The sequence below is a fragment of the Tupaia chinensis genome, unplaced genomic scaffold (assembly GCF_000334495.1).
Source record: "Tupaia chinensis unplaced genomic scaffold, TupChi_1.0 Scaffold144952_1, whole genome shotgun sequence".
Lineage (NCBI taxonomy): Eukaryota > Metazoa > Chordata > Mammalia > Scandentia > Tupaiidae > Tupaia > Tupaia belangeri.
The window spans coordinates 130649-145125 of NW_006204812.1; the positions used below are offsets into that span (position 1 = coordinate 130649).

Below are 14477 nucleotides of genomic sequence, written 5' to 3' on the forward strand. Positions count from 1 at the left end.
GACTTTTCTGACAACCCAGTATAATGTCTTGCACATAGTAAGGCAATTAGTTTCATCTCTCTATGGTAAATCTATGATTTTTTCCTGAAAGATTATTTTAAAAAATTATTAATTTTAAGAGTGATACTAAATGCAGAATGCCATTTTGATGCAGTTCCCTTTATAATGGTGAGATATGTGAGTTGTCTCCATTTATAGCATGGAGACACGTGACAATTATGGTATATGAGGCCTAAAGCCATTCGCTTGGAAACTGAATGTATTTTTTTTTTCCTGACAGTAAGACCTTTTTTCTAATACACTCTTGCTTCTCCAAAGTTCTTTAGTATCACAAATTGGCATAGTTAGTTAAGAAATACCGATGGGGCAATTTCCATTTGCCTTGGCACACAGTTGATAATGATGTCTGGAAGAGCTAGTAGTTACTAGGAAGACAAGAAAGACACATTACCGTTTAGCAGGTCACTACTTTTTTAAAGAGATTTTTGCCATAGGGCACATGCATTCACCAAAGAGAGAGAGGGAAAGAGAGAGAGAGAGAGAGAGAAAAAGAGACATCAAGTCACTCCCTAGGGGGGGATGGCCTTGCCACATTGCCTCTCCCCCATTCTCCTCTTGGGATTTTGGGTACATATACACATGAGCCCAGCATGAGTTTCAGGCCTCCAGGTCCAGGATTCAAACTGAGGTCAGCGGTGGGAGTCCGTTGCCTTAACCTCTATGCCACCTGCTGGCCCCAGGCCTCTCTTTCTTTCTTTCTTTCTTTTTTTTTTTTAAAGAAAGATTTTTGCACTTGCTGGAGAGCCAGAGAAGAGAGGCAGAAAGCAAGAAATCACCCTCCATGCCGCAGTTCCCTCTGCTCCATTTTCCATTCTCCTCTGGGATTTGGGGCACACGTGCACACATGTCTCACATGAGTTTCAAGCCACTGGATCCAGAACTCCAAATGTGGTCAACCATTTGGGAGTCCAATGACATAACCACTATGTCATCTGCCAGTCCCACCAGACCTTTTATTTCTGTTGACTAAAATGCTGGGTCATCGGAAAAGTCATGACACATTTTTGCCCAGAAAAATACATCATGAGTTTTCTGATGACCCAGTAGCTGCTTCCAGCACATTTTTATTGAGTGGCTGCAGTCTACTGTGTGATGCAGGTAGGCTCTGGATTAGACTCAGGTGCATGATTTAATCAATCTGAGTAGCGTCTTGGATTCTTCCATCTTGGTTTATTTGACCATCTGCTAAGGTATATTCCTTTCTTGTTCAAAGTTCCTGGTAATAGGTTTTCAAATAGACGTGGCCTATTTTCTCTAAGTCTAATTTCTGAGGTACTTTACGGCACTGGTTGTGTTTCTCATCCACTTATTTTTGCATAAGAGTTTATTGGAATTTAATGATGTCTCTGTTTTTTTTAAGCTACTCTAGTGGTGGTGTTTATATGCTATGAGAATTCAGATGAATGCTAATTGGGTCAGCTTAGTCCTGGGAGATAGGGAAACTTACAGATGAACTGAAAAGGTAATATTAGTTGAAATCAAGTAAGAATTTCAAGAGAAACATTGGCTTCAAAAGAAAATCTGCCTTTAGTTACAGAAAGCTGCTGGAAGAAGAATTCTGATGGGATAGAGTATACAGGAGACTTTAGAAAGGGTTGAAAGGGAACTAGTAATGAGATAAGAACCAGGAATAGGAAGTATAAAACAGTTCAGGGAGGAAGAGAAAGGACTAGTGACTAAGGGTGTATAGATTTTTGTTTTGTTTTTTAAGAGGGATTTTTGCTATAGGGTGCATGTGTTTACCGGAAACAGAGAGAGAGAGAGAGGGAGACAAAGGGAGAAATTAATCCAAAGGCCATGTCACAATCCCTTCTCCTCCATTTTTCTCTTGGGATCATGGGCACATACACACACGCACCCGGTGTGAGTTTCAAACCACCAGTTGGCCATGTGGGAGTTCAGCACTATAATCACATGACACCTGTTGGTCCTTTTGTTTGTTTTTAAAGAATTATTTATTTAACTTTGTTTGTTATTATTCTTCAATTTGGCCAGAGAGAGAGACAGGGAGGGAGCGAGAGTGAGAAAAAACTACCAGGTCCGGTACTTAAACCGCAGTCAACCATGTGGGAGTCCAGCGCCTTAGACACCATGCCACCTGCCAACCGTTCCTTTTGTTTGTTTTTAACTATCCAACATTCCAAAACCTCTAGCAGTTAAGGAATAGAAACACAGAATTAAGCCAAGGTTCCCACTTTGGTGGGTTATCAATGCTTCTAAGCCCCAGGGATGTGACGAGCCATAATCTCCATTGCTCCAGTAATGCTGAGGCTTAGTGCAGGTGCTAACTTTAGTGTTGGCATCTCTGCCTCTGCATAAGGTCATAAAAGCACAGACAAGGGAGAACTGTAATGTGCGCTGGTTCTAATACTGAGATAATTCTGATCGCAGATCATCTTCACTGGCTAGAAACTAAATCGTAACTGCTGTAAGCTATCATAGAAACAGATACAGAAGTATGAACCCATACAGAAGAAATGCTCTATTATCTAAGTGGATGAAAAAGACTTAATGAGGGACCGGCACGCAGCATAATGGTTACACTGCTGGACTTCCACGTAGTAGATTGTGGTTTGAGTCCAGAACCCGGAGGCTTAAAACTGGCACACACACACTGCTGGGCGTGTGTGCCCAAAATCCCAAGAGGAGAATGGAGGAGAAGAGATTGCAGTATGGTCACTCTCCCTGGCGAGTGATTTCTCGCTTTTTTTCTCTCTGTCTCACTATCTCTTCCGCAAGCACACGTGCCCTATAGCAAAAATATAAAACAAACAAACCAAAAAAAACCAACTTATCTCAAAGTGATATTATAAAAAAGTAGAGAATCTTTTTAGAATCATTGTCTATTTCCACAGCAGTGACTGAAATCCAAATACAGAGATTACATAGAATAGTGGGAATAAAACTGGAAGGTAGTCCTCATGAGTAATCTGGAAAGAAAAGAAGGAAATTTAGATACAATTTTTAGATTTGTTTTAAATGATTCCATTTTACTTTTTTTCTCTTTTTCTTGGGGGGAGGGGAATTTAAGATGTTGACTGACAGGAGAGAATTTGAAGTTCTAAGTTGTAGCTCCCAGCTCATCCATTAGTCCAAGATCCATCATTTGATTGATTGATTGATTGACGGACTGACTGGTTTCCCCCTTCATCCTTGATTCCTACTATTTCTCCTTATCCTTTTTGCTAGCTTTTCAACTTCACAAAAAACAGATCTTCTACTGTATTTTTATTTGGCACAAAACTTTTTAGTACATTTTGCAAACTCTTTCTCTTTTATGTGAAGGAAAGCAAAGCAAGGAAAAGAAAATTTATGGAAAGAAAGTCTTAGAAAAGAAGAAGAAGAAAAACAAAAGCGACTCCAGGAAGAGAAAACACAAGAAAAAATTCAAGAAGAGGAACGGAAAGCTGAGGAGAAACAATGTAAGGAAATGGATGAAAAGAATAGATTAGATTTTTCTGAGATGCAGCAACAAAAACACCAAGAAAATAATAGGACCTACTAAGAGGGAAAAAAAAAAAAAAAAAGAAAGAGAAATTAAAACAGAAAGGTGATAATCTTAGCGTCAGAATTTTCTCTTTTTTTTGGGTATTTCCTAAATTAGGCTTGAATGAGAAGCATATGTACTTACTAAACAGACAGAGGTAGAAATCGCAATAGGAGAAAAGAACTAGTCATCACTAACTGCGAAAAGATCCTGGCTTGGCCTTCAGTTTTCATCATTGAAATAAGTGGTTGGTTGGTGGGTTTTTAAGGTTTTTGCCATAGGGCACGTGCACTTGCTGGAGAGAGACACCAAGAAGGAAAGTGAGAAACCACCTTCCGGGGGGATGGCTGTGCTGCAGTCCCTACCCGTCCATTCTCCTCCTGGGATTTTGAGCATGCATGCACACGTGCCCGGTGTGATTTACAAGCCGCCAGGTCTGGGGCCTGATCCATGATCAGCCACATGGGAGTCCTATGCCTCAACCACTATGTCATAAATATTTTATTCAACTAGTGTAACTAAGCTATTTGTTTTAATGAAATAATAAAATTTTAAGTCTCTGTACATTGAAATTTTCTTAGAAGGTATACCTTGTTTTTGGTACACCTCAGGGTCTATTTCTAAAATACTCTTTTAAGTATTACTGTGTCTCTTTTGGATGCATAAAGCTTTGAATCCATTTAAAGATAACATGTTGAAAATTTTATAAGCTAAAACATTTGCTCTAAAAGTGTGCGAAGTAAAATATTTTTCATCTTATCAAGTCCAGTACATTGCTGTTTTTACCACTGTCCCAGTAACCCTACAGATCTTTCTTCACCCAACCTGCTCACGGGCTGACCTTCCCATTTGCGACCGCCCTCTTTGTGCTTTTCTTCCCTGTTCAGATTTTTATCTCCACAAGTGAAACCAAGTCCTTCCTCGCGTACAGCTAAGCCTGGCTGCCACTCCCACACCCCCCTAGGTCCGTGGGCGTGCCTCAGCCTGCACTGCACGTCTTGCCTGTGTTTTCCTGCCTCCTGTCTTAGGTACTGACGGGCAGTCCTCACTGCTTTCTACTGATTACGTGTCTAGTTGAGATACCGAAATCCTAACAAACTCATGTCAAATGGATTTTCATTGTATTTGGTGCTCAATTGTTTCTTTTAGATTTAAGAGCTCTGATGAGCCGCAGCAAAGGTGTATATACACAGAAGTAGCAAGTAATGACGGTTACCTTCCCTTTAGGTGAGACAACTAGTGCTTTGGCAAGTTACAGAGCGTTATACCCCTTCGAAGCGAGGAACCATGATGAAATGAGTTTTAATTCTGGGGATATAATTCAGGTAGGAAATGAAGTCTTTTTTTTTCTCATTAATAAACTGAATATATTGTAATCTATTATTTTCTATAACTGTGTGTGTGTGTATATATATATGCATACTTATTTACCTTTTTAAAATATTTAAAATATTTCTTAAACAATTCTTAGCAGGTCTTATTTGGCCCTTCCAACATACCTCAAAGCCGCATAAGACATTTTTTATTGCTACTGTTGTACTCCACGCAAGGAAGCAGGTTGTAACGGCCGGCATCACAATGCCACTGTGGAATGTGAATGGCTGTCTTTGGGTTTCCAAATCCATTGTTCTTTTTTCACCATGTAACACTGATGCCGATCGTCAAAGATGATACTGATTTCATTACTGTAATAAGTTAACGGTACAGTTTGGGAGCAAGGGGCTGCTTACTTTCACCATGTGACACTGATGCCGATCGGCAAAGATGATACTGATTTCGTTACTGTAATAAGTTAACGGTACAGTTTGGGAGCAAGGGGCTGCTTACTTTCACCATGTGACACTGATGCCGATCGGCAAAGATGATACTGACTTCGTTACTGTAGTAAGTTAACGGTACAGTTTGGGGGCAAGGGGCTGCTTACTTTCTGCCCATTGCTGACAGAGTTGAAGGAGTTGGGTTTCGTCATATCTGGATACAGGCTGTTTGTTCCTTGGAACAAAAAGTCTTTTTGTATTATCACCATTCAGATAAAATGGATGCATGAAAGAAGATGCAGGGACAAGTGTTGGATAGAGCCAGTGTGATGTAATGGAAACTGTATGGGCTTTAGAAGCAACAGATGGATTTTAGTTTCTGCTTCAGTTTTCTCAGTAAACTAAGGTAAAATTACCCAGAGTACCTAGCCAGTGTGTCTTTTTTCCCAACACTGTAACCAGTTTGTTGTCTCTTATTAGTTACCTAGCAAATGTTTGTTTTTGTTTTGTATTTTTTTGAAGAGGTTTTTGCTATAGGGCATGTGCGCTCACCAGACAGAGAGAGACAGAGAGACAGAAAGCGAGAAATCACCCCCCAGGGGGGATGGCCACACCAGTCTCTTCTCCTCCATTCTCCTCTTGGGATCTTGGGCACGCACGCACATGTGCCCAGCGTGAGTTTTAAGCCACTGGGTCCGGGACGTGAACCACGGTTGATTACATGGGAGTCCAGCAACATAGCCATTACGCTAACTGCTGGTCCCCCTAGCAAATGTTTAATGATATTTGATACCAGAGCTCATGCACCCAAGATAATCCCCAAATGTGCATTCCTCATGTTGCCATCGCCACCACTGTCTGTGCCCTCGCTGCTCACAAGCTGAGAGAGAAGCCTGCTTTACAGCCGCTCAAGTCCACGTGGGGGGGGGACTCACATTCCCTGTGACTTGGTGATGATGCGTAGTGATTGAGGATGGAGAGATGTAGCCTCTCTCTGGGCATGTTTTGTCAAGAACCTGGCTATATTTTGGGTTATATCTTTTTTTCCTACAACAAATGTTTGTTGAGGGTTGCCTATATTAGTTTAGGGATATAGTGAGTAAGACGGTCTCTGCTTTCTTTGGGGGGAGGTGTTTGTTATAGGGCTCACGTGCTTGCCAGAGAGAGAAAGAGAAAGTGAGAAATCTCCCCATGGGGGTGGCCTCACTGCAGTCCCTTCTTTATTCTCCTCTAGGAATTTTAGGCACACATGCATATATCCCCAGTGTGTTTTTCAAACCACTGGGTTCAGGACTCCCAAAAGATAAAAACAAATAAATGTGTCATGAGTTACCACCAGTTACTTGTTTAAATCAACTCTTGATTGATGAATAGGTGTCTATTAGTAACTCTTAGTTGATAATGGTATCATTCACTGAGAGGAAAATCAGAGGGAGGAAATTGAAGGGGAAATGACAGTTCTATTTTGGGTGACTTTCAGATGTCCATGCAGCAGTTGGATATCTAGAAATATCTCGAGAGCTCTCAGGCAGACATCTGGGCAGAGGGTGCAAATGTGGATGTCCCATATGTTGTGACAGTAACTGAGGACCTGAGAGTGGTGGAGCTCACCCAGGGGCGTAGTCAAGTGAGAGAGGAGATCGAAGGTGATAGTCCCTGATAGACATGGACACTGAGGGCATTATTAGAGGAAGGGGAGCCTCAAAAGGAGTGACTAGCGTAGAAGAAAAACGAACAGGAGAGTTTAGTGTTAGAGAACACTGAGAAGCGTGGTCCTCGTGTGAAATGAAGCAAGGACTGAAAAGAGTTCGTGGAATTAGCAGCAGCACAGACTCTTTCATCGCTAGGAGAATAGTATCAGTTGAGTGGGGTGGTGGAGCAAGAAGTGAGATTTCAGTGAGTTAGGAGTAACACAGAAGGGAACAGGAGACAATGAATATATAAAACTCTGAAAGAATATAACTTTGAAAGGCGAAGGGGACAGGCTCAGTTGCTTGGTGGCTAAGGCAGCCCGATTTTATGGGGCCCCCAGGCGGTTTAAGACCCAGACCCAGTGGCTTGAGAAACATGTCAGGCACTTGTGCATGTGTGCTCAAAATCCTGAAAGGAGGGAGAAATGGAGGAAAAAAGATTGCAGTATTGCAGTGTGACCATTCCATATGAAGAGTGCTTTCTCTCTCTCCCCCTCCCTCTCTCCCTCTCCCTGTCTCCAGTGAGCACACATGCCCTCTAGCAAATAAAAAAAAAGAAGGTTTTTCTTTTAAAAAAAAAAAAAATTCCCTAATAAAAGTATAAATTACATGTAGTAAAGCACAGAAACTAATTTCTGTAGGACATCTAGTTGGAGAAATCTTGCAAGTAGTTGAAAGTATAGGTTTGCACCTTTGGACAGAAGTTTGTTCCGAGGATAGAGCTTTTGGCTTCATTATTGCACTGAGAACTGATGAAACTATAGGAGTCTCTGGGTCTATTTAGGAAGCGTATAGCACGAGGCAAGAAATCACTGAGGCAGTGATAAAACTTGAGATGTCATCAGTGTTTAAGGAACAAGGACCAAGATGCAGAAGAGACACTGGAGGAGGTCATAGGGTAGAAAAAAAAATTTCTTTTTTTCTTTTTTTTAAGAGGTTTTTGCTGTAGGGCACATGCGCTTGCCAGAAGGACAGAGAGAGAGAAAGTGAGAAGTCACCCCCCCGCCCCCGGGGGATGGCCATGCCACAATCCCTTCTCCTCCCGTCTCCTCTCAGGGTCCTGGGCACGCATGCACACGCTCCCAGCGTAAGTCTAAGCTACTGGGTCTGGGACTTGAACCATGGTGAACTACATGGGAGTCCAGCGACGTAGCCATTACGCCATCTGCTGGTCCCCACCAAAGCTTTTATAATTCTGTTAGAGAGCGCAAGAAGACTCCCTAATAGGAACAGCAAAAAAACTAAACCAAAAAAAAAAAAGATTAACTATAGGAAAATGAAAAGTTTATGAGAAGGGAAATGTAATCAGCAGAACACTATATAATTCAATGTGAAATATTTACATGGTCACAAATAATATGAATATTAAATATAATCTAGCCAAAAATTATGATACAACAATATTGGTAGTACAGAGGATACTGCGAGAGGGAGGGAAATCTTCATTTCCATAACCGAATGCTAGTAGGTAATGTATAAAATTGATAAGATTAAAAAAATAGCAATATCAATATGTGGTTTAGGAATATGGAAGAAGTAACCACTCAGAAAGGCAGATTACTGTTAGGAGTAGAAATCAGGGCAATAAGGGTCTGATGGTGTAGGAGAAAAGTATTTCCCATCATAAGCTGTGTATAATGCTATTTGACCTTGTAAACTAATTTATTAACTTGAGTAAAATTGAAAATTTGAATTCAGAAAGACAGTTTGTCAGTCACTAGAAATAGTAACCTATTCATTTGCAGAAAATGCCCTGGCTGTTGTTTATAGTTAGATGAGCTTAATTCTGAACATGAGAGTTCTGCGCAATAATCTGCATCTCTTTTCCAATATAAACATGTGGGTTTCTAAGCACTATTAACCTTTCTTTTTATTTCCATAGGTTGATGAAAAAACCATAGGAGAACCTGGTTGGCTTTATGGTAGTTTTCAAGGACATTTTGGCTGGTTTCCATGCAATTATGTAGAAAAGATGCCATCAAATGCAAAAGCTTTGTCTCCTAAGAAGGCCTTACTTCCCCCTACAGTATCTGTGTCCGCTACCTCAACTTCTTCTGAGTAAGTATTTAGCTAGCAGTGGAGTTTACAGAGCTTTGTAAATTTATAAGTATTAATATCTAGAATGTAGTTATGTCAGCCTGCTACTTCATCTGTATTATAATCTGAGCTAGATTCTCCAAGAGTAACTTTTGTTCCAAATTTAATGCTGAAATTTAGTAATAAAACATAGGTTAATAGTTTGCTCATGAGTTCTTTTCTTCCCCATAGATGGTGTTTAAACACAGTGAATATAATGCAGTATACAAGTTGATAAATTGGTAGTAGTTAGGTTAACAATGTATAAACAATGAGGTATATTTATTCCAAAGTATTATATTTGCAGACCACTTTCTTCAACTCAACCAGCATCAGTGACTGAGTATCAAAATGTATCTCTTTCTAACCTAACTGTTAATACATCATGGCAGAAAAAATCAGCTTTTACTCGCACTGTGTCACCTGGATCTGTGTCGCCTATTCATGGACAGGTATGTTGTCCATAATTTTTATGTGCTTTATTCTTTAAATTTTGCTCTTGATTCTTATTTAAAAGTTAAGAAAAATAAGTATCCCTGCCATCAATCACTTTAAAATGTGAAAAATGTTATAATGAGAGATCTGTAAAGTCCTGAAGGGCATATGCAGTGGAGAGAGCATCTTATCCAATCTGTAAGAATTGGAGGAGCCTTCACCAAGGGCAAAGTATTTGAGCAGGACTTTTAAAAACAAACAGGATTTTACCAAGTGGAGATGGAAATTATTCCAATGAGGAACAACTTGAAGTCACTGAACATGCTAATGCAAGGTGTTTTAGGAAATGAGAATTAATTACAGAGTGCAGGATGGAGAGAGTGTTAAAAAGGGAAGTTACAAAAGTTAAGGTATATCTGTGAAACCTTTAATAGCATGCTAAGCAACTTGGTAGTGGAAAGTCTCTGAAGGTTTTTAAGAGAGTGGTAATATGGGGACCAGCAGTTAGCGTAATGGCTATGTCGCTGCACTACCACGTAGTCGACCGCGGTTCAAGTCCAGGACCCGGTGGCTTAAACTCACGCTGGGCACGTGTGTGTGTGTGCCCAAGATCCCGAGAGGAGAATGGAGGAGAAGGGATTGCGGCGTGACCATCCCCCCTGGGGAGTGATTTCTCGCTTTCTGTCTCTCTGTCTCTCTCTGTCTGGCGAGCACACGTGCCCTATAGCAAAAAAAAAAAGAGAGAGAGAGAGAGAGAGAGAGGTAATATGTATATAGGTTGAGTGTACCTTTTCTGAAGTGTTTGGGACTAGAAATATTTTGGATTTCGGATTTTTTTGAGTTACAGAATATTTGTATATACTTAATGAGATATATTGGTGTCTTTAATTCATTGTGTTGCTATTAACAGAAATATCTGAGCTTGGGCAGTTGATAAAAGAGGTTTATGGGGCCAGCAGTTACTGTAATGGCTATGTCGCTGGACTCCCATGTAGTTGACCGCGGTTTGAGTCCCAGACCCGGTGGCTTAAAACTCATGCCGGGCACATGTGCCTATGTGCCCAAGATCCCGAGAGGAGAATGGAGGAGAAGGGATTGCGGCGTGACCATCCCCTCTGGGGGGTGATTTCTCGCTTTCTGTCTCTATGTCTCTCTCTCTCTCTGTCTGGCGAGCGCACGCGCCCTATAGCAAACACCTCTAAAAAAAAAAATGGTTTATTTGGCTCATGATTCTATTGGCTGCAAAGTCCAAGAGCATAGGGCCAGCTCCTGGCCAGCCTCTGGTACTGTATTATAATGGGGCCAAGAGAAGCAGACAGGAAGGCAGGCATGTGCAGAGACCTGTGAACAGCCTACTTGCTCTTACAACAGTCCACTTCTGCAGGAAGTAATTAGTGAGGATGCCTTTGCTCTCTGGGGTTGACATTACTTACTCATGTCACCATGGCTTGGATAGAGACTGAAACTGCTACATCACATCTGGTCCCTTAACCACTGTGCTTCAGGCAGGTCCAAGCATTAGCCTATTAAGATAATGAAAACACTTCATCTCTGAGATGGGAGGGAAAGAAAGAATGAATGAGAATACAAAGAAGGTAAGAGGAAGCAGAAGAGTTAAGGGTAGTTGGGCATGAAACGCTTGCGCATTCCTAGCAGAATAAACAGAATCAACTGTAGTTAGGTGACAATGGAAGGTGGAGGAGAGCAGAGGAATTCTTTTCCTTATTTTTTTTTTTGTTCCATGATATATATTTGATGGATTCATGAATATTTTCTAGAGTTTCTCCACTATTTACCTCCCATATTGGAGGTGAAGTTTCCTTGAATGGCTGTCTTTAACTTAAAAGAAGTCTACTTCTATGATAGTCTTAAATCATTTTAAGTCAGAAGATTAAGTTTATCTTAAGCCTCCTCCACACAAACTGGCCTGTAACCTGAACAGTAAGCATGTTATACACTAGGAGACAGAAATTGTCTCTTTAAAATACATGATGGTTTTGTGTTCACAGGGACAGGTCGTAGAGAACCTGAAAGCCCAGGCCCTTTGTTCCTGGACTGCAAAGAAAGATAACCACTTGAACTTCTCAAAGCATGATATTATTACTGTCTTGGAGCAGCAAGAAAATTGGTGGTTTGGGGAGGTACATGGAGGAAGAGGATGGTTTCCCAAATCCTACGTGAAGATCCTCCCTGGAAGTGAAGTAAAGCGGGAAGAGTAAGCATCTTTGTATGTTTCCACGAGGGGTGGAGGTTGGTGTTCTCACTGATGAGTCGCTCAGTCAGTGTGACTGACTATGCAGTAAAATAAAACTTACGCCCTGAGTGTGAAGATCAGGGTTATCCCTAGGATGAAAAGAAGCATACATAAGCTATTTGTACCAGTTTTAGATTATCTTTTATTCTGGTTATCTCTGATTCATAAAGTTTTCAAAGTTCTTAAAATTTTAGACCTGTCGCCATTTTTTCGTACCTTAAGGTCAGTTGAAAAGTTACCTTTTGTGTCTTGGAGCATTTCTCCCATGTTTACTGTAAACTGTCAGTATTAAAATAATTCTCTACTAGGGGCTTCCCCTTTGCCAGATTGGGACATTCCCATCTCTGGGCCTCAAGAGTTCCTTGAACAGAACCTCCGCATTGCCCATGACACTCTGCATTAAAGTTATTAACTTGGTTCACCAGTCCCTTATTAGATCATAACCTCTATAGGGTGAGATTCACTTCTTTTTTTTTTTACTTATTTGTTTTTCAGGATTTTTTTTTTGTATGTGTGTGTAGTATAATCTTTTTAAAAATTTTCTTAAGTTTATTGATATCTTCTGTGAGAGAGGGAGACAGAAAACGACGCCCCCCCCCCCCAACAGGATTTTCTAGCCTCGACCCTGCCTGAGCCAGCTATAGAATCGTGGGCATATGTGCCCAGAATACGCAGGGAGACCTCAGGGTGCGGACCTGACCTGTGGGACCCAGTTCCTCTAGACCAGCACATTACCTGCGTGCCACAGAGCTGACCCCAGATGTCACATATCTTTAATATGAACGATCGGGTCATTGGGAAAGTCGTGACGTATTTTGCTGTGTTTTTCTATGCAAAATTGCATCATGACTTTTTGTGACAACTCAATATAATATAGCTGTGGATGGCTATTTCTCGTGCTCTGTATGGAAGTTAATTGGTCTGATTCAGTAAAAAGGTACTGGTCTTTAGAAATCAAGAGATGTGAGTTTGGGTTTTACTATTTTTGCCAAGCTGTAAAGAGTAACCTATTTGGTCTGTCATTTTCTAACTGAGTGAGTGGAAAGATTAAATAATTTCTGTTTAATTGCCAGAGGGTATGTGGGTATGCATTCATGAGGGAGATATTGGGGGGGGGGGTCTTCCCAGTAGAGTGTGATCATGCCGCGATCCTTTCTCTTCAATTTTTCCATCTTAAGATTTTGGGCACGTGCATACACACACACACACACACACACACACACATACACATATACACACACCCCTAGTGTTTCAAGCTGCCAGGGTCTGGATTTGAACTGTGGTCAGCCATATGAAATCCAGCTCCCCATATATAGGGCTTAAACCAAAAAGAAAAAAGAAAAATCATTGCACTGAATGGCCAACCCAAATTAAATCATCTTTATGATTTCTTATAGTGCCAAGTTTCATTGTATCTATTTAACTCAGGTATAGAAATGTACTTTTTAGACTAACGTGGAATGTTAGACTTAGGGATATTTAGTAGCAGTACCGACAGCAGTGTATCGCTGGCATTTGTGCGCAGACACTGTGCTAGGCAGCGTCAGGCTTAACCTCCACACTTACAGGACTGACTTAATCTCCACAGCATTTTAGAAGAAATCTTAAGCAAACAGAGATTTCATTTAAATGTGATTAGAGAGCATTTCTTCTAACTTTTCGTTCATCACCAATCTCTTCTAATGGATGAGGCTTATTACTTGAACCCTGTAGTAATGGAGAACGTAGCACCACACAGGCAGGCTGTTCAGTTATGGGCGTGGGTTGTAGTCAGTTTGTTCTTCTGTTGACTTGAAAACTGCCTTACTATGTGATTCACTCATGGGTCCTGGAGGGCTCTGGTATATCCCACAAGTGTCTGGCTCTTACACATAATCATCTAGATTTTTAAAAACAATTTCCTGGGTTAAAGTGGAAATTAATGTTATACCAGTTATGAGGTATAAAAATTTGTTTTTAAAGTCTTTTTTTTTTTTTAAGGAGAGAAATTTTTGCCAGAGGGTGCGTGTGTTCACCAGAAAGGTAGAGACAAAGCAAGAAATCACCCCCTGGGGGGAAGGCCACGCCTCATCCCCTTCTCCTCGATTCTCTTAGGTTATTGGGCACACATGCTTTTGCACCCAGCTTGAGTTTAAGCCTCCAGGTCCAGGACTCAAACCACAGTCTACTACATGGGAGTCCAGCGACATAACCATCATGCCATCTGCTGGTTCCAGGCTTGCTTTCTCTCTCTCTCCTAGTCTTATTATTTTTTATATTTTATAACTTAGTACACTCTAAACAAAAAATTCATACATTGCCTTTGTTTTTCCCTAAACCAAGCCAAGCTTCATAGGTGCTTTACCAAAAGGATGCCTGCCCATTTCCTTTACTTCATGAGTGAGAAAGAGGGGAGAGCCCTCACAGATAGACACAGCAGATGAACAGCACTGCAGTGCGGTCGTGACAGCACGGTGTACCCCCAGCTCGGCCAGCCCCAGATCATGGGCATGCACACACCCAGCGTACTCAGAGAGGTGTGTGGACATGACCCCGAACCTGCCCATGTGGGTCAGTCCTGTAGAGCGTTGCCGTTTATTACTGCATCACTGTCTTCCCTGTTCTGATTTTGTACATTTCTTTATAAGGCAAAATATCTCACCTTTGAAAAACTGTTCAAAAATCATATTGAAGTTAATATGTTTTTTAAATGTAGAAGTTTCTAAATAGGCAGATCT

General features: G+C 41.0%; 1 protein-coding gene across 1 annotated transcript in view; it reads left to right on the forward strand.

Annotated features, from left to right (window-relative positions):
• ITSN2 (intersectin 2) overlaps positions 1–14477 on the forward strand; it is a gene marked incomplete in the record, with an annotated part of 122530 nt that overhangs the window by 56400 nt on the left and 51653 nt on the right. The window contains 5 exon segments of the mRNA XM_014583868.2: positions 3346–3482; positions 4775–4872; positions 8878–9053; positions 9379–9523; positions 11516–11721. Of these exon segments, the coding sequence (XP_014439354.2) occupies positions 3346–3482; positions 4775–4872; positions 8878–9053; positions 9379–9523; positions 11516–11721 (762 nt within the window).